The 27246-nt window shown below is 37.8% G+C and overlaps 2 protein-coding genes across 7 annotated transcripts in view; one reads left to right on the forward strand and one right to left on the reverse strand.

Moving 5' to 3' along the window:
- Nucleotides 1–78: 78 nt before the first annotated feature.
- Nucleotides 79–7328, forward strand: LOC105841379 (thialysine N-epsilon-acetyltransferase). Its single transcript, XM_012688912.4, has 5 exons — nucleotides 79–691; nucleotides 1328–1379; nucleotides 2509–2717; nucleotides 6783–6950; nucleotides 7101–7328. Exons 1-4 carry the CDS (start codon nucleotides 608–610, stop codon nucleotides 6948–6950), a joined length of 513 nt encoding a protein of 170 aa, XP_012544366.1. The 5' UTR covers nucleotides 79–607; the 3' UTR covers nucleotides 7101–7328.
- LOC101740130 (GATA-binding factor A) overlaps nucleotides 7276–27246 on the reverse strand; it is a 60752-nt gene continuing 40781 nt past the window's right edge. Inside the window, exons 2-9 of one of the 6 annotated variants that reach the window (XM_012688906.4) lie at nucleotides 24484–24697; nucleotides 20411–20533; nucleotides 18049–18140; nucleotides 15926–16059; nucleotides 14609–14733; nucleotides 14178–14305; nucleotides 13127–13291; nucleotides 7276–10913 (exon numbers count right to left, since the gene is read on the reverse strand). In XM_012688906.4, the coding sequence (XP_012544360.2) occupies nucleotides 10821–10913; nucleotides 13127–13291; nucleotides 14178–14305; nucleotides 14609–14733; nucleotides 15926–16059; nucleotides 18049–18140; nucleotides 20411–20533; nucleotides 24484–24655 (1032 nt within the window). In that variant the 5' untranslated portion in view covers nucleotides 24656–24697 and the 3' untranslated portion in view covers nucleotides 7276–10820. Of the gene's footprint in view, nucleotides 10914–13126; nucleotides 13292–14177; nucleotides 14306–14608; nucleotides 14734–15925; nucleotides 16060–18048; nucleotides 18141–18182; nucleotides 18350–20410; nucleotides 20537–21594; nucleotides 21801–24483; nucleotides 24698–27246 lie in introns of those variants that run through there. The other 5 variants (XM_038015865.2, XM_062672802.1, XM_038015867.2 and 2 more) reach the window with 5 other exon arrangements.

Genomic DNA, 27246 nt, shown 5'->3' on the forward strand with positions numbered 1-27246 from the left:
TATAAATTAAAAAAAGGCATGACTTAAAGGTCTTACTTACCAGGTCATAAAATCCCTTTAAAAAAATGTAAGTTGTAAGGACTTTTGGCGGGAACGCGAGGAATGAAGTTGAGTGATTTGTTTTATTTTGTCTATTTAGTGTTTCTTCGGGTTTAAATGTGTAATAATGGTGGTTTATTAACTGTTTAATATCTGTGAAAGTGCACAAATGTGGGAAAATGAAACAATGCCGCTGGACGTAACTTCTCGGGATCCTCCAAAAAGTCCACTGAAAAAATCTTAGTAAATGACCACCATTTTACTGAGATTATATTTCATCCCATATCATCTCAATTCATTTCATTTCATTTCACTCCATAATATCATTTTTCATAAAATATGAATAATATAAATTAAAATAAGACATGACTTAAAGGTATCAGTCACTAGGTCATAAAATCTCTTAAAAAATGTAAATTATGTAATTAAATGTGTTTTGAGTTACGCACTCAAGATTAATTATAAATTCACAGCAACTACATATATACTTCGGATTGTATACTGTTCACTCTTAGTTTACACAACGCTAGGTCTTTCATATTAGGCTGTATATAGGAAAGCACCTGAAATGTCTAACAAATATAAAAGCGGTGAAGTTATAGTCCGTGCAGCAACTAAACATGATATGAGTGCAGTCGCTGAAATGATACAGGTATTATAAGTTTTTCAGTAGCCAAGCCCTAAAGCTAAAAATGAAAAGTTACAAAACTATTTGTTTCATGCATTACATTAATTTTATTGTATGGAACTACATGGAATACGAGTTATATGTTCGGCTTTTTGTGCTTAAAAAGTATCCAAAGAAATAAAATCCAAGTCTGTTGTGTTCTTTTCGATGCTTCTTTGTCATACAATAAGTCTTCAACCAGAAGCGTAGTTTACTTTTTTTTCATATTGAGTGACGACTTCAAAATATTGTCAAATAACTTATAATTAACATTATTAAAAAATCTCATCCTGAGCACGGTTGCATAAGTATATAAAATACATTACAACTGAGAACCAATTGAATTCTTCAGTCCTCGAATTGAAACAAATTTTGTCCGACCTATTAGAAAGAAGTATCAATAAGAAGAAGGATATTAGTAAACATTTCTTTTGTCATTAAATAACAACAGAAACAATGACATTAAACAATGATAAAATATTATTTTGTATATTGAGGCTTGTTTTGAGGCATTGGCTCCAGACATAAATTATTTATTGCTGTCTCTCAAAAAAAGATTTCTCAGTTGTTGTCATTGTAAAAAATAATTTTTACATGATTAAATTCATGAGATTATTGCAGGAATTAGCAGATTACGAGAAAATGTCTGATGGTCCAAAATTATCCATTAAAGGTAAATTAATGAATATTTTTGTTGAAATCATAAAAAAATATTTTATTGCTTTGGTGCAGAGTTGTGATGAGTCCTGAATCGAAGAACCTTTAAATCAATTTAAATCAGTTTAAATATTCAAACCCATCAATCTATATAATCAAAAATTTACACAGAAGATACTTTATGATACTGCTACCCTATGAAATGATCAATGTGTCTTAGGAAGCCCCATTCATCATTGTGTGTATCTTGATTACTATGATAACGTGTCTTAGAAAGACAAATATACAAATAACATTGACCATAGTATGTATGTAACATACCTGTGTCTTCAAAGGGTTTAATTTAAACTAAATTTCATTGTTCAAGTTTGAAATGACTGAATTTTGCTCCTGCACTTCTCATGCCCATGAGAGACTTCAACCACTCACTATCACTTGGGCTTGCTTATCTGTCACCCAAGCCAATAAAGAGCTCATTATTTGGAACCCTTCCAATCAATGAGAACCCATTGCCTGCACCTTTTTTGAATTTAAGTGGTTGTTGCTTGGGTCCTTGGCTGTGAGATAGGACAGTACTTACCATAAATATCTTGTGAAGTTTGCTACTACATTTGCTGTTGAAATTCTGAATCATGATCATTATTGTTATGTTATAGGGCTAAATAAAAAAATAATCTTTTTACTGAAATACTAATTAAAAGTGAATTTCATTATTATGATATTTCAGGTGTACTTTACTATCCCATTTCACTTCTTTGTTTTCTTTTGGTAACCCAATTGTTGTATTGTTTCAAATAGAACTATTAATGTTCACTATGTATGCCATTTTCCAGAACATTTCCGACAGAACTAGAACATTTGATCATTTTCTAGCTTTGCCTATGTCGAGAACATTTTTGGGATTATTAGAATACTCTCGATAAAATTCGAACATTTGAGAATTTTCTGGATTCTTCTTTCTTGGGGTCATTAGGACACTCGATACAGAATACTGAGGTTTTCCTCTAGAATCATTAAGAAATGTTGCCAAAACTTTTGAGAGGGCTTCCAATTGTTTTGATATTTGATTTTTCTATCAGACGTCAAATCCGTTATTCCTACTGGCATAAAACTTTATTCAGTGTTTTATGCTTCTTAAATTACAGATTTGGTGCATGACGGCTTTGAAAAACAACCACCTGAGTTCTTCTGTAAAGTTGCAGAAAAACACAAAGAAAATATCTTAGGTTATGCTATTTACTTTCCTGTGTATTCCACGTGGGAGGGACGTGCGCTAATGCTGGAGGATCTGTACGTGAGAATGAATGAGCGGCGCAGAGGTGTTGGTAGATTGCTTTTCGATGCAGTTGCAAAGGTATTTGGTCAATTAGGCAATACCGAGTCGCACATGCACATCGACGCTTGAAAGGCAAACATGACTAAGCGACAATGCGTGAACTTTACAGTAGAGCAATTTAAAGTTGAAATATTTGAAAAAAAAATTATTTTGACGAATCTAACTGTAGGATAGAAATTATTTTAATAGACCTAGATATAGTTTTTTTTTGCCCATCGAATATACTTAAAGGCTATTGCCTATCATTTGTGTATATAGCAGTTATTGTCGCTTATATATATTGTCCATAATTTGATAAACAGGTAAAATTATCTGAATTTTATATAAAAGGTTTCTCGTCACAAGTAAAATTATCTAAGCCAGCATTGAAAGATTTGGAGTAACATGTAAAACAATATGAGCTATCGTTGAAAGATTTTCAGTAACATGTAAAGTTAGACAAATTCGCACAGCTTACAGTTTCGTTTTGGGTATATTGGACTAAAGTGATCCCATAGTTCATAACAAATCGAGTAAATGTATCTAAATACTATTCCATTTTTTATGCATGTAGAAAGTGTAAAGAATTGAACTAAGATGTAATAAATTACTATAGTAAATCATGCAAAAGAGCGAAACCAAAAGAGCGAGATGTTTATGAATAAACATTTAATGTAAAAAACAATAGGGATATATATGTTTTTTGCAACAAAATCACGCTATTGCTATTATATTTTATACAATATTTTGCCAATATTACATAAATAAACCATAACACATTGTAGTGTATTCCAATATAATACCAAAATCTAGTTATTCCCTCACAACAATAATAAATTGTATTCTGCTATTGAACATAACCAAACTTAACAACACTATTGTACCTAATATAATCAGTCTCCAAAGGCATACGATAGATATGCGACATGAGATCTTGTTATTTTTTGTTAATCAATCACAATCGTACAATGTCGTGCACGTGGAATGCTCAGAAACTTTTGTTTAAGACAATTAGGAATGACTTTGTCAGTGCAAAGTTTGAGCAAATCATCATATTTGGCTTTTGATATGGGTAGCTGAGACCTATAACAAGATGTCAGTGATAACTTGATTTTAGGCTGAACTTCGACATCAAAAGATAATGCAGAAGCATTCATAGATGTTTTGTATTTAACGCTTTGCTTGTATTTTTTGAAAGTCATAACACGGATCTTGCCTATTTTCCCGGTTTGGTTGCCTTTGAAGTACTTATCACTAATACTATCTCATTTATAAAAATCTTCATAGCTCAGTCTTTCCACCTGAAAAGGCGATGAATCTTGCCTAGCTGTTGAAAATACTGTAAACCATTGTGATGATGCGTAAACAGTGGTATTTTTTGATCGATTCTCTACAATGGCATGGTATCGACATGTAAGTGTGTCCCGTCAAAAGAAAGTTTATTTGAATAATGCAACATTGCTAATACCGTATGGTTTTGGCCTGGACAACAGTCGCAATAGAGAAGTAATCGCGTAACGTTTCTTCTAGCATCAATGGACTGAATATATTTATGTAAAATAGTTGCAATCTCATTGGCACCACGCTTGCCAATACTCTCATCCCAGTAGTAACCAAAAACATTACGAGTTCCGTTTCATAAACACAAAAATTATATACGCCTAGTTTCTTACTACGAGCATAATACAAAAGCATAGATTGTGCAAAAGGCGTATTGAGTACTTTTTCCGAAACTAGCATATGAGATGACGGATCCTCTCCGTCTATATTTTTGTGGGCTCTAAAACGGGTATAGCTTTCTTCTTTTTCTGTTTCATGTTATTGCTTTTCTCTTTGTTTTTCGAGATTTTTAATTTTTTTCGTAGTGAAGAAAGACGCTTTAGACACTTGACTTTTATAGGTACATGAAATCCGATGTTGAAATTATCTAAGAATATTTACGACATTTACGATATTTATACGACAAATTCTCTCGCTTACAATATTGTGTTGTGCTTTTTGTATAGTTTGTATAAGTTGGAGATATTTCTAATTTCTTCAGAAAGGTAAACTTTGCTCGAATTTTGACGATAGTAATGCGAAGGCACCGCTGGTATTTTTTTATTTTTAGTGCTCAGTTGGGTGGACGAGCTCACAGCCTAGCTGGTGTTAAGTAGTTACTGGAGCCCATAGACATCTACAACGTAAATGCCACCACCCACCTTGAGATATGAGTTTTAAGTTTCCAGTATAGTTACAACGGCTGCCCCACCCTTCAAACCGAAACCCATTACTGCTTCACGGTAGAAATAGGTAGGGTAATGGTACCTACCCGTGCAGACTCACAAGATGTATCTGCGTAACTTTAACTAGTAGGTGAGCTCATGGGACTCAAACCTGACGATGTTGCTAACACTGGCCCTAGCAAGAGCAGTGCTTCGCAGAATCTACCACCGGATCGGAAACGCGATCCACGGAGAAGATTCGACGAGAAACTCAGTGGGCTGTGTCTGTGGGTTAGTTTACTCGCCGAACCCTTCGTCGCCAGCGACGGGTTCGACGAGAACGATGATCGGGAAGTCAATCGTGAACATTTGTTAAGTACGTATTTCATTCCAAAAATTGGTACCCGCCTGCGGGATTCGAACACCGTTGCATCGCTACATACGAATGCACCGGACGCCTTATCCTATAGGCCACGACGACTCTGTAAACTTTTGATAAATCTTTTTACGGAATCTATAGTCGTTTATTTGGTCTTATTTGGTGGTTCACATCTCCCTCATGGGAACAAAATGCAAAATAATGTGACAAACGACTTTACTAAGCGACGCCCAGCTTACGAATGTCACATTTTACCAGCCCGCCAAAACGTGGTACGCGACTAGTTGCGCATACCCACGCGACGTATTTAAACTTGCGCAGTTCCTTAGCGACAAAAAAATTTATTTTGTTTACGGGTAAACAAAACTAAGCGCCAAAAGTAACCATTGCAATTAATCAAGTAAAATTATCTAGGCGACGTAGTTATTAGAAATGTTGTCATGTAAAAATATTTACGGATGGAAAGGGATATTATGTTAAACAAGTAAAACTATCTAAGATTCAATATTATTCCATTTTGTTTCAGGTTAAATTGTATAGCTGTACCAATTACGACTACTTTGTATAGGTACAATCTACTAAGTGGTTTCAAAGAATAATTTCATAACAAGTAAAAATAAATAAATACAAACAAATGAAAATTTAAAAACATGAATAACTGACTAAGTGAATAATACCTTATTATTAAAATGTCCTAACTGCAGGATGTCTCTAAAATAACTTTTTTTTTGTCGTTTGGTAGGAAAAAACTCTGCATTTTTATGAAAATCACACCATATCTAAGCGACATAAAACACGTCACAGAGTGATGAAACCTATACTAAACGACGCAGAAAAATCAGACGATTCCAATGGTGTATCTAACTCATTTTACCTACTTTTGTCGCTTAGTCATGTTTGCCTTTCAAGCGTCGACATTCACATACACTCATGCAACACACACAGCACATGTGAGCACGCTGCACACACTAACAGAAAACATTATTCGTTTGCTCATCTAAGTATGAATAATTTAAGTTAAGCAAGCTCTTAGTTGAAAAAAATTCACCTCCACGTCGACCCGCCATCATAACGAAGGGTGAAAGGCTATTTGGTTTAACCGACATGTCGCTTAATGCGCGACATTTATTCTTGTAATTATAGGTCCGTTTTATTTGCTCTTAGTAGGTGTCAACAACTCAATGCTTTTAATTGAACTTCAATATTATGTTTACCCCATTAAAATAGTTGAAGAATTTTTTTTTTTATATTTTTTCCAATTTTTAAACTTTAAATGACTCTCTTGTAATGTTGCAAAAATGTCGCGTAAACCAAATATCCTTAGCCCTCGATATGTAGCGCGCAATGTGGACAACCGTCAAATGCATTGGGAGTAGCGGCGCGCACGGCCGACACACAAATGTTGTAATGACTGCCTGGCTGACGTCGAGAAGTTATACATCTTTGTTAGCGCGGGTGCTCTGGTGCTGAGTGGTCGCGGGAGCCCACGCACCGCCGATCCTTAGTACAGTCATGTTCCAGGAAGCGTCAGCGACGGGCTGCTGCCGCCTGGACTTCCACGTCCTGGAGTGGAATCCTGCTTGTTCGTTTTACGAGAGCAAAGGTGCGGTAAATCTAACTAACAAGGAGCAGTGGTGCTACTACAGGCTTACGGGAGATGCATTACGTGACTTTGCCAAAGATGGCTAGGTAAATGTTCTTGATTACGTAGATTTAAAGTTATTTAAAAACCTAAAAACCATTTGAACATATACACCATGAAATTATTGTACTATTACAATCGTCTGCGCGGTGCCGATGACATCACTTATTGGTCCTATGTGGTTCCTCCGCTGGCAGCGGCCGCGGCACCCTGACAGTACACGCTGTACCAACCGACCCGGACTCCGTCTATCAAGTGCCTGCGGTTCGATCTTTGACACACGGGAAGACATCCTCACATATCCATACATTCAGTTACCTGGTCGCGGAACCATTTAAATAAAATTAGATAGGGTACAAGAAAATAGTTCTATGTGCTGATTTTGTTTTTATTTATTAAGTTTACACCATAAATCGTTTTGTACATTTGTGTTGTTTTTATTCTTATTCATTTCCTTCAAAATAACATTGCGTTTCCTCCAAACTCGGCAGTTTATGAGATAGACATTTTAATATTACAGTTGCGAATCCTTTGAGCCTCACTATACCCTCGTACGATATTGTGATAATTTATGTGCAATGTTTCTGAAATACTCTTATCTGTATATTCTCTATAAGACTATTCTAAACTATTTACATCTTATCTATAAATGCCGTGTTCCTAAAGTATATTCACTAACTCACGTTATTGCCTCATTTAACTGACAATCAAAATTAAAACTAAATACAAAATGAATACTTCAAAATTGGACGTAGATCAGAAGGAAGGTCGCACCCACTAACTCAAAGCAGCTGTTAAGAGGCACTTCTGTGTGTGAAAAATATGAACATTATCCTGTCAAACCTTTTGTAAGAACATTTTGATACTTGCTAATACACTTGCTCAATCAAGAGAAGGGACCAAAACAAAGTCATCGCGTTACATGGAAATGTATTAAGTTATCCTAGATTGTTAATGTTACGTTATCGTAGTGTTTCATTATGAAATGTCAGACGGCTTACGACAACACATTTACACCTAAATCTGTTATACAAAAACGGTTATTTCCATTCCAAAAAATATTGAGATTAGAGAATTAATTTGTCTCAAATGATTTTAACCTTATTGTTCTGAACGAAGATTTATAGTTGAAGCTTGGCTTCCTACAAGAATTTGTTATTGACTTCAAGAACTGAATTATTTCTGCTAAACTACGCCCCAATATGCGAAAAAAAACGGACAGGGCTCAAAAATATTATAATTATAAGATCTAATATAAATTTAAGGTTATTTTATTATAAATGTTTAACAATAATATATGTGCGGCCATTTTACTCCGAAATAAAGTGCCCAGGTAGGTGCACGTATAATATGTAGGTACATTAAACCGCCGATGCTACACATTGTATACTTATTTCCCCACCTATTCGCTGGTACCTTAAAGAGGCTATTCCAGCCACGCGCGGCCGTGTAGGTGAACTCACGGGCTCAACCTGAGAGAATTTGCTAACACTAGCCCTAGCAAAAGTAGTGCTTCGCAGAATCTACCACCGGATCGGAATCGTGACCCATTGAGAACATTGTATGCCCTAACGCCTAACTATGCCGTTGATGCGCGCATCTAACAACAAGTAGTGGCAGTGACGTTCAGATGTTTGCGATAGACGGAGACCAAGTATGTGCTTTATATTACAACACCGAATTAATTTGATTTTGGGTCCGAAGATGATGCATGTCATGAAAGTGCTATTTGTTGATTGTGATTGTATAATATTAGGTTACTTGGTACTTGAAACAAAATTTGATTATTGTTAGCGACAAATCATTTTATTCTTAATTAAATGAATATTGTTTGTACTTTGTTCTGTTCTAAAATTAGGTCTGCTTCTATGTATGTATATCACGTATCTATATATATTCTATGTACATAGCTGGCTTTAATAAAATATGTATAGTAACATCTAATTACTAATACGCTCTACCCGATGATATGTAGGCGAAGTAAAATGTCCCTTAGAAATAAGGTGACACTCTACAAAACTTGCATACGCCCCGTCATGACCTATGCAAGTGTAGTGTTCGCTCACGCGGCCCGCATACACTTAAAATCCTTTCAAATTATTCAATCCCGTTTTTGCAGGATAGCCGTCGGAGCCCCGTGGTTCGTCAGGAACGTCGACCTCCATGACGACCTGGACTTAGAGTCCATCAGTAAGTATCTTCAGTCGGCGTCCATGCGCCACTTCGATAAAGCGGCACGACACGAGAACCCTCTCATCGTGGCCGCCGGTAACTACATTCCCGATCCTGCGGACAGAATGGAAAGCAGTCGACGTCGCCCTAAACACGTCATCTCGGATCCTCCTGATCCACTAACGGTGCTTTTAGGTACTTCAAGCACCGGTCACCGTTCTCGTCGAACCCGTCGCTTGCGACGAAGGGCTCGACGAGTAAATTAACTCTCAGACACAGCCCACTGAGTTTCTCGCCGGATCTTCTCAGTGGGTCGCGTTTCCGATCCGGTGGTAGATTCTGCGAAGCACGACTCTTGCTAGGGTTCGTGTTAGCAACATCGTCAGGTTTGAGCCCCGTGAGCTCACCTACTAAAGTTAAGGCTACGCTGAAATAGCCGCTAGGGCTATCAGCTTAGGTAGGAAAAAAAAAAAAAAAAAAAAAAAAAAAAAAAAAAAAAAAAAAAAAAAAAAAAAAAAAAAAAAAAAACTAATACGTATTTTTTGTTCATTGTGATGTGTTTGTTGATGGATTTCCATGGATTCTATTCATTTTGCAATTAAACAAATGCGTTAAACTACCTAAGCATATGGAGTTACAACTAAATGTTTTACAATAGTACCTACGTGTCTCAGTATAAGAGAAGTAAAGTCATGGAAAGTTAGGAACTATCTGTAAGTAGTGGAGTTAATCGATCTAGTGTTCAGTTGAGTGCCGATTTCACACAAGACAGATCATATTTTGCTATGCGATGTCGAAATAATCGCAATTAATATTATCCAATAAGATTTAATTATACTTCTATCTAGTAAAATAATAATAACTGCGATAACATTCAGTAAAATATTACAGATTAGGTAATAGGTAGCGTAATGTGAATACTGGTCATACTTACCATCTATAATATTACGTGCTACTCTAATTGTATTTACACATTTACCGCGTATTATTGTACATCTCACAAACAACGAGATCTAACCTACAGTCACACGACTAGTGTTGATAATAAATGACGAAATAAATCAAAATATCTAATCTATAGTGTAGGTTGGTGCGTTTTAAAATATATCCACGAATTATACCGAATATAAGAACATCGCGGTTCTATTGAATACAGAGTCAGTAGGTAAAAAGTGAATACGAAAATTGTACGGGATTGTTTACATATATCATTAAATTGACGTCTTGTCCCTTATGAACTTAATTAACCTAAGTGTATTCCACTAGAATATAATACAACGAGGGTTTATACATTCAATATTTACATTCCTTCTATAAACCAGCATTTAAAATAACTTGGAAGTCTACGAAAAAAACTAATTTATAAAACAATATTTTTAACTTCGTCGACATTGAGACCATCTTGTCATTAATTTGTTCAATAATAGTCTAGAGTGCATCAGTAATCCATTCTGTGGCTCTACACAGTGGATTACACAGGTATCTATCTGGTTTTGAGTGCTAGTATTAGCATATCCTATTATTTTCCGTGGAACATTTTAAAGATCTGATTCTGTGTGGTTATCACGCCAACCGCGCATACAGGCAATCCATTGATGGCTGTGTGCAATGTGTGGGTTGGTAGTCGCCACGTTAAGCTACTTTCAGTTATTATAGAGATTCGACGCTAGTCCATGATTACGTTCGATCGGTCGAGAGTGCATCCGACGCGAGCGTGCGGCGCCACACATGCCGACGACCTCTCGTTACGTGGAAGCCATGAGCTTGGCGTGAGCTGTCACGTTGCGCTGATGCAGAAACCCACTCCCTTCCTCTTCTTCATTGTTTCCCAGACCGTACTGAAAAAGAAAAATACACTAAGTATTATTTTTACAACTTAATTGTAGAGTGATAAATTGAAAGTTAATGCCGCCGTCTTCTACTACGCTCCGCTACGAGTAATAACGCAACGATTATTCGATACGTATACGATACGTATTCGGACGATAATTTCTGCAGGTTTGATTTCTATCTAAAGCTACACGAGACGACACGACAGTATTCCTTTATCGTGGAAGTCGTTCGTGAACATGGCTTAACTACGTATTTCATTACAACGATTGGTACCTGCCTGCCTGCATAGTTCGATGAAGAAAGGGCATAACGATTATAAAAAGTATATAGATAACAAGTGGCTAAAGTTTTGAAATTTATATTTTGTCGAAAAGATCTGTGCTCTTTGTGGACCAGCTGACGGATCACGAGCTGAGCTCCCTTACTGCTCCATTAACTTTCTTAGTTCACGTTTCGATCTCTTACAACACCGAACAGTCGACACATGTCCAGCATATCCAGCATTGCCATGTACCATCCGGCTTTGGAATGAGCTCCCCTCCACGGTGTTTTCCGAGCGCTATGACATGTCCTACTTCAAACGAGGCTTGCGGAGAGCACTTTATGGTAGGCAGCGGCTTGGCTCTGCCCCTGGTATTGCTGACGTCCATGAGCGACGGTGATCATTTACCATCAGGTTGGCCGTATGCTCGTCTGCCTACAAAGGCTATAAAAAAAAGAAAAAAATCTGCACGCGGGTACCGGACGACGGTGCCGTTCAATATTTAAATGACTGTTTTTTTGGCGACTTATTCCCATGATTTGCACACGAAGTAAATTGTCCTTTCGTAATAAGGTGACACTACAAAACCTGGATACGCCCCGTCATGACCTATGCTAGTGTAGTGTTCGCTCACGCGGCCCGCACCAACTTGAAACCCCTTCAAGTCATTCAATCCCGTTTTTGCAGCATAACCGTCGGAGCACCGTGGCTCTTAAAGAATGCGCAGCTCCATGATGACCTGGAGCTTAACTCAATCAGTAAGTATATTCAGTCGTCATCAATTTGAGAAGGCGGCACGACACGAAATCCTTCTTGTCGTGGCCGCCGGAAATTACATACTCGGTCCTGTGGACCGAATGGTAAATAGTCGACGTCGCTCTAAATACGCTCTAAATTTGAAGTCGTCGTGGCCTAACGGATAAGACGACCGGTGCATTCGTGTTGAGCGATGCACCGGTGTTCGAATCTCAGGCGGGTACCAATTTTTCTAATGAAATACTTAGGTACTCAACAAATGTTCAGGATTTACTTCCACGGTGAAGGAATAACATCGTGTACCTAATAAAAATGAAACCCGCAAAATTATAATTTGCGTATTTACTGGTGGTAGGACCTCTTGTGAGTCTGCGCGGGTGGGTACCACCACCCTGCCTATTTTTGCCGTGAAGCAGTAATGCGTTTCGGTTTGAAGGGTAGGGCAGCCATTATAACTATAGGTACTTGAGACCTTAGAACGTATATCTACAGGTGGGTGGCGCATTTACGTTGTGGATGTCTATGGGCTCCAGTAACCACTTAACACCAGGTGGGCTGTGAGCTCGTCTACACATCCGAGCAATAAAAAAAAACGTCATTACGGATGTTCCCGACCCATTAACAACGCTGTTAGACACCTTAGGCACAGGTCACCGTCCTCGCCGAATCCATCACTTGTGACGAAGGGTTCGGCGAGTAAATTAACCCATAGACAGCCCACCGAGCTTCTCGCCGGATCTTCTCAATGAGTCGCGTTTCCGATCCGGTGGTAGATTCTGCGCAGCGCTGCTCTTGCTAGGGCCAGTGTTAGCAACACCTTCGGCTTGAGCCCCGAGAGCTCACCTACACGCTAGGGTAACGTTGATATAGCCTCTCAAGATTATCAGCATATGTAGGGCAAAAAAGGACGACTTATTTTCATAATAATTTGTTTGACTACTGCAGATAACTACTAGGCATAAGTTCCAAATGAATCGTGTATTATATTGTACCTATATTAGTATAGATATATATCATATATCAATTGTAATTAGCTGGTTACTGTTATTTGAATCTATTTTACATTCACAGTAGGTAGGTACCTACTGCGCAAAAATGTATGGAAGTGCCAGCCATCATACTTGCAAAGTTTCAGTCCAAGCGATTAGAATAAGCGCGAGATAAAAAAAAATTTAAGTGCTAACATATTTAAGTACGTACCTGTAATGCGTGTAGATAGTGTTGCTGGGAGTGATAGTGGTTGGCGGGCGGCGGGTAGGCGTCGTAGGGCGGCGGCGCCGGCTCGCTCTTTATGTTGAACAGCGACGGACTCGACAGGAACGAGGGGGACGACAGACCCAGCGGGTACTGACCCTGGCTGTGACCCTGGAATGTATTCAAATTAATCTTACACATCATCATGTCAATACGTTGCCGGTATATCGCATCGTTTAGGTACTGTCGTTGTACATATTATTTCCGACGTTTCCAATACTGCACAGATGTTGTGGTCACGTCGCAAATAATTAACGATAGTAAAAACACAAAGATTAAACTAAAAGTAGTTTTAATTATTAAATTAGCTTGGACACTATCGAAACTTCATTTAAACTATAAATAGTCACGTGTGATCCGTTATAAAACACATAAAACCAATAAATGAATGCTCAATCACATCACCCACATTCGAGTTTCGAGACTGAATTTATCTAACAATTATTTGAGATTAACAAGTGCTTATTTATATCAGTCGAATATTGTAATTTATAAGTTGGAGTCAAACAATAGCAGGCGTCTATCGGTCGCGACTGTGTAGAAGCTAGAAATAGGTTCGAAAAATCATTGTGAAAAAATGATACTTAATAAAATGCCGACGATGATGATGTTTCAGTAGAATACGACAAGCTACATAAGATTTTTAGGCGATTCCTAGTCACAGCAGTGCCGTGCTATTTTAACAATTGATTTGAATAGACCTGGAATTAGCCTAACTGTAGTAGCAAGTAGCTGTAGTTAAATGGTTCGTTACGCGAGTCCCTCGAAGCTACCTACCGTTTACTCAAAAACATGGCGACACTTTGCGTCGTGTAAGTTTCAATCTCCCTCAACCGCGGCAATGCCTCGGCGTGGCTTGTTATTAAGGCCGAGGAAATTGTTAGGAGCAAGAACGTACTGACAAAGTGACCGGGGTGGTGTATTCGTACCTAGTTGTCCTGGAAACGCTTTTTGTCCTTCGGTTTATTGTGCTAGTAAGATATTTTAAGATGTATACCTGAACGTGGTGGTGATGGTGCTGCTGTGGAGACGCGTCCGGCTTGTGTACCCCCGCGGGACCCGCGCCCCCCGCCGCCCCCACCGACAGGGGGAGCGCCGCCTCGGATATACTACTCGACTTGCTGTCTGTTATGGAACGTCAAAATACATTTTTATGTATTAAAGAAATAGACAAATATATATCTAATGATACAGGTAGCAAAAAAACTAGTCGGTACTTAATATGTAACGAGCACTTTGTCGACAAATAAACTTTCGTAAAATAAATCGAAGATAATACAATTATGCAGAAAATATACAAAGATAACAGTTGGAAAACATACAGACCTATTTCGACATCAAAATTATCGGTATTAAAATTTTATATTCGTTTCATTTTCAATAGTGAACCTGCAACAGTTTATAGTCCAATTAAAAGCACAAGATTACCATCTATCGCAGGAGAGCTGTGTCCATCTTTTTTGGGAGTTTCACCATTTGGTTTCGCGCCGTTAGCTGGCTTTTTGGGTTTCCGTTTCCTGGTTTGTATACCGTCCTTCCTCATGGCCAGAGGTCTGTAATGCATTATAGTTTTAATCGTAAAGCGTAAACAAGCAAATTTGATTGGAACGGTCAAGCTGTAGCGGTAACGATCATAGAATGTGTAGGCACTTGAACTTCGGTAACGACATTTACAAGATAAGCTTGGAGATGTAGGATTAATAATTCCGAATAAAAACGCTCGAACCCACATTCTTAAGTACACGAATAACACGTAGATGAGGACGGAGCGCTTCTGCTTCATTAAAGGTCCGCGTCCCAACAACGCGCGGATCCGGCTCACGGATGTCCGGATATTATGTTCGCACGTACAACCAACAATTTCCTTTACGGGTAACAATAAAAATCCATAATATGTAATTTATTACGGATCTTATTGCGTGCCCACGTGGCTTGGTCCTGCTTTCTTCCTATTTTTAACACGTAAAAGTCGTGTTACAGTTTTAGGTACTGTTATAGATAATGCAAAGATCTTGGCTTCAATCTAAGTGGATCGTGCACTCTTTTGTCTCTATACCTCAATTAAATGAATTATTTGGCAGAAAATTAGAAATTCTGGCCTATACCTAATAATATCTAAAACTAAAGTTGTTTGTTGATCGTGTTTACTTGGATGGAATAGTTTTCCTGCGGTTGGCTGTGGGCAGGTAGGTACACGAGGCATAATGAATAATGATGTCAATAACTGACTGAATAATTACAAAACATTACATGGCAATAAATATGATTACTATAGGATAAATATTTGTTTAATTATATTTTGTTTGCTTGCTTATTCAGGTTTACGTAATGTTAATAGATAGGTACTTTAATTGCGAATACTTTTTGATTTTGTTTGTTTTACACCACATTTTCATCACCACTTTCCTTGATTAGAATTATTCACCGCCTCTGTTTAGCCTGTCGGTTCGAACAGTAAGAGAGGTAGGAAAGTCAAGAAAAAGTAACAAAGATTAGAGTGTACCTAATCTTTGCAACATCGATTATGAATATGAAGAGGCACTGGTCTCTCTTTTTTGGACAACCGTGTGCGATTTTTTCATTGCAAATAAATGAAAGAGTTCAAGGAAGAAGTGGACGCGTCTTTCCATTGTTCGTTTAGATTTTCAAGAGAATTTGCATAGGAGCTAAGAGGATCTCGCCGCCACAGAGTTGAAGTCGAGCTTAACATGGATACATTTTCTATGATATACCTTAATGACTTACCGATTGATTCCGTGCAGTTTGTAGTAAAGTCCGCACGCGTTGCACACGGGCTCTCCATCGTTGTTTCGTCTCCACAGCGTGGTGTTCCGCGATCCGCAGTTCGTGCAGCACTGGCCGTGACGACGAGCCGCCGACTGGGGGATGCCACATTGTACTGTCCCTGATACGGTCTCGATCTAACAACTAGCGCTCACTGACGCGCCAAAGGTGGCCATTACTGCGTTAGGTACATATAACTTATGCATGTAGCATAACACACACGTTTGCTCACTTAAGACCTTTAACTCGTTAAAGACGATGTATGATCGGTCAAGTACCTAAACGCAGTTTGCGGGACGTGGTACAAAATGTATGAACCAGATTGATTCTGGACGCGCCCCGGCTACTAGCGGGTCGGACCCGGTGTCAAATAATCTTTCGAGCTAAAAGTTCTGTTGGGCAATAAGTGTAACTTTTAATAGATATTTATTCATTATAAAGATGTATTAGAATGACAGAGGTCAAGTACCTAACTACTACTAAGATCAACTGTAGTTCTATGTAATTATGTAATAGTAAATTAGTTAGACTCTATGAAATTAAGATTTTATTTATTTATTTTTTATAGCATAGATGAGTGGACGAGCTCACAGCACACCTGGTGTTAAATGGTTACTGAAGCCCATAGACGCCCATAGCCCATAACGTAAATGCCACCACCCACCTTGAGATATTAGTTATAAGGTCTCAGTACAGTAACAACGGCTGCCCCACCCTTCAAACCGAAATGCATTACTGCTTCACGGCAGAAATACGCAGGGTGGCGATACCTACCCATGCGTACTCACAGGAGGTCCTACCACCAGTAAAAATATTTGAAATTGGAAGAGTAAGGAATTGGGCAGACTGAGCTTCAAAAATGAACTAAGCTGTAGTCTACCGAAGAACAATTATGCATATTATTTTGAGTTGTTGTTTTATCAAATAGCACAATCTCTATCTATCCTAGAAACTTTTTGTGTTATCTCGGGATGTACCTTTTATTTCTAACTTTTAATAATAATAAATTTAACGATAGGGTTTGTAATTATGAATTTCATAACATTTATTTTATATTTCACTAAACAGTTGACTATCTATTTCAATAAATTTATAGTTAGTACTAAAATAATCGAAAGTTATTATAGAGTAAATTCAATCTATATAATAAGAATATGCTCTAGGAAGGAATAAGAGCTCTAAAATAAATCTTAAGCAACAACACATAAAAGTGCATAGAAAAAACAACCAATAAATCGAGTGTAGATACCCAGTCAACTTTAATAAAGACTATAAGTCTTATTTTAAAGTCGCCTGTGAGTGATTGTACATTTTTGCATGCAAATACAATCGTGCCGACAGCGGCTATGTACAGAATGCGCCATGTTGTTATCAAATAATACAGTAGGTGCGGTGATTATGGGTATGCGTCGCAGCGGGCGGCACCAATGGCGCGGGAGGCGGCCGGCCGGGGAGGCGGCGCCAAGGGCTGACAGACTACTCGCATTTTATACAATGCATGTTCTTTTCTTGTTTTCACCAAGGATTCAGTTTAACTTTTGTATATTTATGTACTTAATCGCAACATGCAATAATAAAACTTACTGCCCACAAACGTTTTAGCTCAAGCCATCGATATATTAATGTGTAAATATTGCATTTCAATATATGTACTATATTTTTTAGTGGAAGTATGAAAGGTTGAAATTTTAATTTATAATTTTGAAACTGTGCATGAAAATTAAATTGTGTGTGTAAGTTATGCGGTATGCCACGCAGCTCTAACAACGGATATATTATATATTAGCTAGATTCAAATGCCTTATTTTTAGTCTCATTTCAGTTATAAGTTATCACCTAGTTCAAGTTATTTAGATAGGCGCAGAGCGCGCGGCCGCCCCGCCTAGTCAATGCGATCATCGAAATACAAGCCCAGTGAGTGGCCCTCCCACCGTTATCAATTAGGAAAGTGCAACATAAGCCAAGTAAAAAGCAGAGGCCGAAGTGGGGAGCGGTAGCGTGTAGCCTTCGAGGCCAAACAACAGGGAGCCACTTCAGCGTGCGCGCGAACCAAACATGCACTAGTCTACACGCCACCGACTCACCTTCTTCATGCCCCGCGTCATGCTGTCCACACTCATCCATCTCTGCACGGAGCCCTCCTTATAGAAGCGCGTGAGGAGGTCCGCGTCCGCACCTGCACGCAGACAGACCGTTACTGAGAGCTGGAGAGACTCACCAGCCGCTTGCTGGGCTTCACGAGCGGTCGGTTGACGCCGTTGATCTTGTGGTAGAGGCCGCACGCGTTGCACAGGTAGTGGCCGGTGGAGTCGCGGCGCCACAGCGGCGTGTTGTTGGCCCCGCAGTTCACGCACTCGCGCCCCTCCTCGTACTCGAGGGCGCCATCTGTGGCCACACGCACGTTACCACCCTCACCGCTAACCTAGCGCTCCATACCTCCTTATATCATTGCTTCCTGTTGGTGTGTCAACCTACACATCTCTTTGACAATAAGCTTTTGGGCGGTAGTTAGAATGATTATTTTTTTGCTAGCTTCTTTAGACTCACGGTGCGACCTTTTTTTATTGCCTTTTTAGGCAGACGAGCAAGTGGCCCATCTGATGGTAAGCGGGTGCCGTCGCTCATGGACGTCGGCAATGTCAGGGGCACAGCCAAATCCCTGCCTACTGATTAATTTTAAAGAGTCACTTTCCTATCTTGATATATTACGTATGTCCTGTGCCCTATACCAAGTAGGTAGGTAACCTATACAAGATCCGAGTAATGGTGAATATGGTGGTATGTAGGGAGAATGTTAACAAGGTAAATTAGGTGATTCACAAAACCAGCTGCAGGAGATAGCCGGACAAACTATTCTAAGATCCTTGACTTCATATTGTGTTTGACAACAAGTTCAGCACAGACGTAGTGTAAAAGAAAGCCCAGCAAAGCGCGTGAACACCGGAATGAAAAGACTGCGGACTACTATGTGCCATGAGACGTGGGACCAGGTCTTCAACGAGCTACGTGCTCTAAATTAGTAATACTTTTGCTACTTTTAATTTGAAATACAGATTCAGTGAGTTTTTATTTACTGTATACCAACTTACATTCAGGCACACAGGATAATGTGGGTACCTACTCACAACCGATAATCGCTTATCTACTTCCGAGAATGTTTCGAACAAAAACAATCGTGGCTTACACTTTGTAATGTGATACACGAGATATAATGATAGTACAGTAGCGCATATTATCTTAATTAAACAAATATAATTTTGTTCATGTTTGATTAAAACCATCGTTATATTATAAATATTATGACAACGAATATCAGAAGTAAAATCAAAAGAAATAAAGTTTTTCATAATACACACACATGCGCTAAACTAGAACCAAACTTTGGAATAAAATGATCTAGATTTACAAAGCAATGCAACCAGTCCTTGAAATATGACTTTTCGGTTTAGCATCGTCTAAGGCAAGCACGGTGCTGATGCTGATTTTTAATTTTTTGTTGAAGTAAATTGGAAATCAGCAGTCAGTATCATTAAACGTAATTAATTGAATGATTGTACAAAACGTGCGATACTGTACATTTTGTATATTGTGCATTTGATTGTATTATTAGGTGGGTGAACAGTTACGTTATCAGCTATCCGGAGCGATAACAGCAGCCATCTGCTGCTAACCCAAATCCATTAATTTGTTCATCGTTACATTTTAATTGAATTGAAAAACTAGAAACAATGCGAAACGTCGCCTCAGCTCTTATCAAATTAATTTACTAGACTTGATAAACGAAAGACAGTGGAATTTGTGTGTTCTATATTTATTGTTAGTTTTCTCGGTTAATTTTTTAAGAAAATTGTTTTTTTTTTATAAAACCACATATTAGGTATACTAATGTATTTTAAAGACAGTAGTGTTAGCAGGCACAGCTTAAAAATAGCCATTAAACTTTATACGGGCTGGTACATTCTAGATGACTATTTTTGGCATCAAGAAAATGTGTGCTCTGTTTTGTAGGACAGAATAGCTGTTACTTCAATGAATCTGACCATGTAAATAACATTTGGGAGTCGAGTGCGTGTCGTGGAGCCACAAGCGGCGACACTTGCGTCGTACTTTCTTTAACGACTTCGTACGCGAGGTGGACCGTGTTTTTGTGACGTCCCCATCACTACAAATATCAACAGAAACTGTCTGCAAGTGATCTTCTAATTAAAATAATTTCTACAAGATACAGTTCCAGGCGGCTTAAGCAGAGTGAATTTTACGAATACACATATTAAATATTGGTTGGTTGGTTTGATCATAAGAAATCAGTGTCGTTCAAGGACATCTGCAACATCAGAGGCCCGTCAAGTCATCATCAACCGCCGAGGGCTCGTCCCGACCCTCTGCCAAGAAGGATAGAACTGTAGTTGTCCAATAGTCACTGTAAATAGGTCTGAGAATGCTCACTGTAAGCGGGCGGACGCTGCAGAGCATCGTAGGGTGCACACCAAGAGCCCATGACCACGTTCTGGCCGTAGAGTCCCCCGGCCACCGAGCCCACGCCGCCCACGCCGCCCACGCTGCCTCCGCCTGCTGACGCATAATGTATACTTTAAATACTAAATCCAAACACATTATTTCATTTAAAATATCCACCTTCAACTAATTAAGTCGTAATTTTACTGGTGGTAGGACCTCTTGTAAGTAGGGTAGGTACCACCGCCATGCCTATTTCTGCCGTGAAGCAGTAATGCGTTTCGGTTTGAAGGGTCTATGGGCTCCAGTGATCACTTAACAACCAGGTGGGCTGTGAGTTCGTCCACCCATCTAATCAATAAAAAATATATATATAAAAGCTAACTAAAACATAGACAGATACTTTGACACGTCTTTTATATTCTAGGTATTAATGGGCACATAAGGTCGGTCCCAGCCGGATAAGATGTCCGGTGTATACCTACGTGTCAAGTCACAAGATTATATTTATGATTGAATTCTGGAGGCAGGTCTCAAGGAAGGTCGTCTGTAAGCTATATCTAAATGGACAAGTAGCTTCTGACTGTAACAATGCGCAAGTACTTTAGCTCACAGACAAGGCGACCTGTTGTTGTTCCTATTTTTTTACCCAGTATAAATACTGTTACGATTTAATGAGAAAATGAAAGCAGTAAAATATGTCAAACAACATTGTTGCGTAAAAACAATACGCTAAAATGATGTTTCTTACGCGGCCAGTAAACTAGTGTTCTAATTGTATTTTATAGCAAATACGCTGCTAGCGTTTCCAATTATACATAGGTACTAATTTCCATTACAAGAAATATTAAACACGACGCCATATTGTAATATTACCTATATAAAATAGATGACAATCGAATGCGAAAATTGATTTAACTTTATCAATTATATTAATATTAATATAAAACCTTACTTCTTGAACTAAAAATAAAATTAGATTAAACACACAAATTTAATGCCTAATTAAAAAACAATTAGAGTTGAAAAAATATGGTATCGCAAACGAAACTTGTACAAACATATCAACATACAGTAATAGAGTATTTATAACGAACACTGATCTTTATCAGCGCGACTCGATGCCACTGATAACATATTATTATAATTATCGTATTATAATATAAATTAGTTACCTGTGAGCAAGGCTATGTTTTTGAGCCAGTTCACTGAGAGAGCATCCATGTTGTCGACTTTAATCGATTCTTGGGTGATCGTAATCAATTGTCGGTTGATTATTAGTCGATTATACTGATTGCAAGTGAATGTGTGGTTAACATTTGACCCGCGCAGTCGCAGGTCAGGTCGCGCACCGACTGCTCAGTGTTCAGAGTGTCGACGATTGGCGAGCCTGGTCTGTACCGCAGACGGTTATCGCTCGCTGAATCACGTCACTGTGACCCTCCGAGCGGGGACTAAGTCATGAGCTATGGACTGTTTTACTGCTTACAGTTTTACAAACGTTACAAGTCGACAATAGAAAAATCCCAGGAAAATTATGGAAATTAGGTTACCTGTTTGAGTTAGGCGTTATTTGTCAAAGTTTATCATCAAGGCTTACAAATAAGAGAACAGGTCGGTTCAAGGACCTTTGTACTGCTTGTACCGCAGATTTTTTTTATTTTATTCGAAATATAAAAAGACAATCTGTTAAATCAATTGAAAGTGATAAAATTAATACCAAATTAAAAAAAAAGTTTACCGTTATCTATTATACATTTTACAAATTATCACACAACATAACTAAATAACGTAACATGTTATATGAGATACGGAAATAAATTTATCACTCTATTTGACGTGCTCGCATTAAAAACTAGCTAACTAGTATTTAACATACTAATACTTTAAAGTAGGCTTTAAAGCTATCTTTTAAGGCAATTTTATCAAAAGACAAAATCACTGCTTAATAAAGGCAAGTCTATTAGGGAATGCCTATTAACATATCGCTGTCACCGTTCGCATGCGCCACACAGACATACATTCGACAGAAAAACATGATTTATCCTCCTGAAGGAAAAAAAATATCTTACTGGGAATTAACTTGTGATATTTAATAACTTTGCGGTTGTGCTTACGTACTCGTGCGCGCAGCTCGATAGCGCTCAGTAAAAATATTGTCACACACTCAAAATATGAGGATGTTATTTGACAGGGCTACCTCGATTTAGGTTTGTTTCGGATTGTAACAAATACTATTGTTAATGACAATAATTCTCATAAATAGCACCGGAAAATCACGCTTTGAAAACTATTTTCTTGAATGTAAACGCAGAATAAGTTTATTTATCATTTAACTACATATTTTTAGGGTCAGCAATATCATATGATCGGGAATCTGTAATCTGTAATCTATCAACTAAACAGGGTTTCATGCGTAAGACATTAGACATTATAAAGGTTGTGGAAATTATATAAAAGTGTACTGTGCGATAACTCGAAGAAAATTGTGAATGCAATTTAATGATTAGTGACTTGAGAATGTTCTAATAAAACGGCAGAACTAACTTTTATAGCACTGGAGTTTGAATTTAATTGAATTTTAATTGGAGATACCATCCTGTTATTTGAAGTGTTGAGAAACAGATTAAAGTTCAAAGTATTTAGTTGTTATAACTTCTATAAATATGAGCCCAACCGTTGACTGGAATAGTTTTTAAATCAAATTCAATTTATCGAATACGATAATAGTTTTATATAATACTTTGTTTGAGCATTATGAATTATTTGTCATGTATCCGCGATAGACTCACAAATAGATATTAGTAGCGGCTGAGTCACGCGATAAAAACAATATAAATGCTTGCTTATCTCGGACACAATAGAATAATTGTGGACGCTTATCGACAACAATGAGCTCATGAACCTTTGATGAGATATCGTACGAGGATACCGCGAATGTAGCGTTATATACAACCGGCATTCATTTATAATTGTCTTCAATTTATGACAAAATTATTCATGTTAGAAAATAGAAATAAAATTTCAAAGCTTTTATGGTTTGGTAAATAAAATGTAAATTTTAAACAGCTTTAGACTAAGGACGCCACAGTTGAAAAACAATATTAATGATGTTAGAGGTTGATTCAGTAGATTATACATGAAACAAAGACTATTTATCCTGGCAGATAAAAATATTGAATTTTATCTTACAGCATTCAATCATATTATACTATGTGTAGTACAAGTACCGGGTAGACGTAGCTCTAGGTGTCAATTATCGGCCACTACAATTTGTTACTTCATAAACTAGGAATTTGAAACTCAAACGAGTAGGTAATTCTAAAAGATTAAGTATCAATTTTATGTGCTGAATTAATTATGAATAAAATTTCAAAACGGATCCCGATAAATTACGAAAATATAAGTTCCTTACGTAAGAAAGCCTACAAAATAATGATAGCGGTGAGATCATTAAAACATTTATCTACGATTAGATTTCTAAGATTCTTCAGATACATGTGTTTTAATATATTAGTTTAATTACTATTTCCATTATTCATCGACGTAGGCTTCCAAGCCGCCGGAAGATCTAAAGTACAAAATGTTATCTCTTGTAAATGATAATCATTATTGTAAGCTAGGATTTCTAATCAATGTTTTAGTTTGAAATTATAGGCTTCATTGTATCATCGATAATGATACGTTTAAACTAAATTGTTTCAGAGGCATGAGATTTTACGGTTCAGGAACTAAAAATTAAAAGCGTGGAAAGAAAATTATAAAATTTCTGAAAGCGAATATCACGATGGCCAACTGAACGGTCAAAGTGGCTGTCTCAGGCGACGTTGCGGCGCGCGGTCACTTACAGTATTTACACTGGGTACAGTCGGGACGGGTCTTACATAAATTCAATGAATACTTTGTGTAGCAGAAGATTGTAAAGACAAGAAGAGGTTTACGACGTGCATTAATAGCACAGTGTGTAACCATCGTCCTCAAGCCGATGTTTGCAGAGTCTATGTTGATTTGTGATAGAAATGACGGTAGTTTAAAAACCGCAGATATTAGTAAATCAGACATACCATAACCGTCATGGTGAGCTGCATGGTGATGGTGCCAAACGTTTTGATGCGGAGCGAAGTGCGCGGCGTACTGCTGGAGTCTGCCGCCGCTGGCCACGTACCCCAGCCCGTAGCCCTCGGCGCAGTCCCCGCCCCCGCCGTAACCGCTGCCGGCTCCACTGCCACCAAACATCGCGGCGATCACTGCTGCTCCCTCAACATTCTATACTTAATCCTGGAACAAGCGCTGCACATTAGTTTACAGTATGATTACTGAAGTCGCGGATCTCACATCGAACACAGTTCTGCGAAGCACCGCTTTTCCTAGGGCCAATGTTAGCAACACTCCCGGTTTGAGCCCCGTGAGCTCATCTACACGTTAGGGTGAAGGTGAAACAGTCTCTCAAGGCTATCAGCATAGCTACGATAAATAAAAACACAGTCTTGCGGTCTTATCTCAAGATCACTTGGTTTGTTGTACAACTCAGAATTGATTTCATAGTAACCTGGTATTTATGAGTATTCAAAACTTAGAAATGGTATTAATATAATGATAGATATTGACACAGGTGTAATGACAGTTCCACCATTCAAACTAGAAGGAATCGCTTTGCGGTACAAGTATCAGACAAGTTGCAGTTAATACATTAGTAGGAAATATTATAAGCTGTCATTCGGAGCGTGTTGCCCGCGTTATCCAGCCGTAGCCAGTGTCTTAGAGAAATATGATATAAAGTGAGATTTAATAAGATATTTTGGTTTTAGTTCTTTTATGACGTAAGAGATATTGTATATAATGTTGCTACGTTCCCTTTTGATGACTCAAAAAATTGATATTCACACTTTTATGTACTTAATTCACCTAATCACATAACGACAGATTTGCTAAAATTACATTTCTATTTAATACCATATAGACAATACAACAAAGCCATTTCCTTAAGTTGGTTGGATGGTGTTGCGGCTTTGTTACTGTTTGTTTGTTACTGTACACTTTCATTCGCGAATCGGTGGTATGGGAGCTGATAAAATGTATTTTGTGTTGTTATTGCGACGCAGATCTGATAATTACATGAAAGAAAGTACATGGTCTATCAGCCTTAACAATAATACTGAACTTTTTTTTTCAACTTCTAGATAAATGCATCTATAAATAAATCAATTGAGATACAGCCGACAGGACACCAGTTTATAAATCAATTTGTTGGGAAGCAAGTTGCTTGTTTTAATAATTATGCGCTATGAAAATTATTTACACATTTCTAAATGAATAAATAAATCGATTTACTGCTAATTGACTTGATAAGTACTGTAGATAGCGTCAAGTGCTGTTAGCTGTGTAAACCGGAGATTAAAATAATTTGGATCGAGTATGGTCGTCGTATCTGCTGAGGCTTTCGCGACCGCCGCTCGTGTGTACTCTGCGTTACGGCGCGGCGGCGTTCTACTCGTGCTTGTCGACTGGTACCTACTGCAGCGACAAGATATTGTTTTTGAGCACAAACTAGCCTATACACGATGTGTACTACGCGTTATCGCTGTTAATCATCTGTTATTAACATTAAAGTTCACGTTTTCTAATTTGTGATATTGATGTTTGATGATTACGCCGACACGTCGTTTATCCGGTTTAGTTGAGTTAATACAGTTGTTTTTTAAGTAACATGACCGCGGAGTACAGGGAGGTAGCCAGCTGTAATGTGATACATATAATTACGGATGTTAAATGCACAGTATCCGCAACATTATAAAAATGTTTGTTTCGTCGTCTTTCTATTAGTAAAAAGACAATTAGTAAATAGATAAGTGCTTGCGATTGCTAATCAGGCGGGCGCGTGTGCGTGCGGTGCCACCGTATGTATACCTACTCGAGAAACTCTAGTTTAAACGCGCCATCGGCTCGTAGCAGTACATTCATATGTTTTTATATTTTTCTAAACTAATAAAGAAAAGATAACAATATCGATAAGATCCGAAAACAATTAAAACAATTACTCAACCAAAATTGTTAGAATTGGTGAACGTGTTTAAACTGTAGAATAGATATAATATTAATATTTTTACAAAACAATATCAGTGCGTCCAGCTTATTATGTGATATGAGTCGGTTGCGAGATGATTGTGCAACCTTCTATCAAATCTGGCCCACATTACGTGTTCAATACAACAAATAAGTTACTAACACATTTACTTGTCGCAATGATTACCTTCAACTGATATTTGGTAATTACCCAGGAATTTACTCTTGTCGACTCGAGTCCATAATGCTTTGCGTTAAGGTGCGTTTTTCGGCTTAAAAAATAATGTTATGGCATGCTATGTCGCAGACACCTTGTCAATATAAGAACACTTTAAAATATTTCCATTAAAATTAATTAGTTTTACTTTAAAATTATTAACTTTAATAAATAAATAAATTAATAATATTTCTGATTTTTTTTATTTATAATATATATATATATCAGTAACAAATTTAAATCTAAAATGTATTATATGTTTGTAGATTCCTATTTAGAGACACTGCGAAAAATTTGTACGTCTAGTACTTTGAATTTGAGCATATACTCATATGTAAATATATAGCTCCTATTCTTGTGACGTTATTACACATTGACTGCCTAATATTAATAGTATCTATGAAATAGTTTTCAGGAACTGTACGAAATGTCGAAGTTAGATGAAGGGCAACTACACACATAGCTACGTGCTGTATCGGGCCGTTGCACACGAGCCGATACGAGGTTTTGTTCCGAGATAAGTTGGAGTGCATTTATTATATTGAGA

The sequence above is a fragment of the Bombyx mori genome, chromosome 15 (assembly GCF_030269925.1).
Source record: "Bombyx mori chromosome 15, ASM3026992v2".
Taxonomy (NCBI): Eukaryota; Metazoa; Arthropoda; class Insecta; order Lepidoptera; family Bombycidae; genus Bombyx; species Bombyx mori.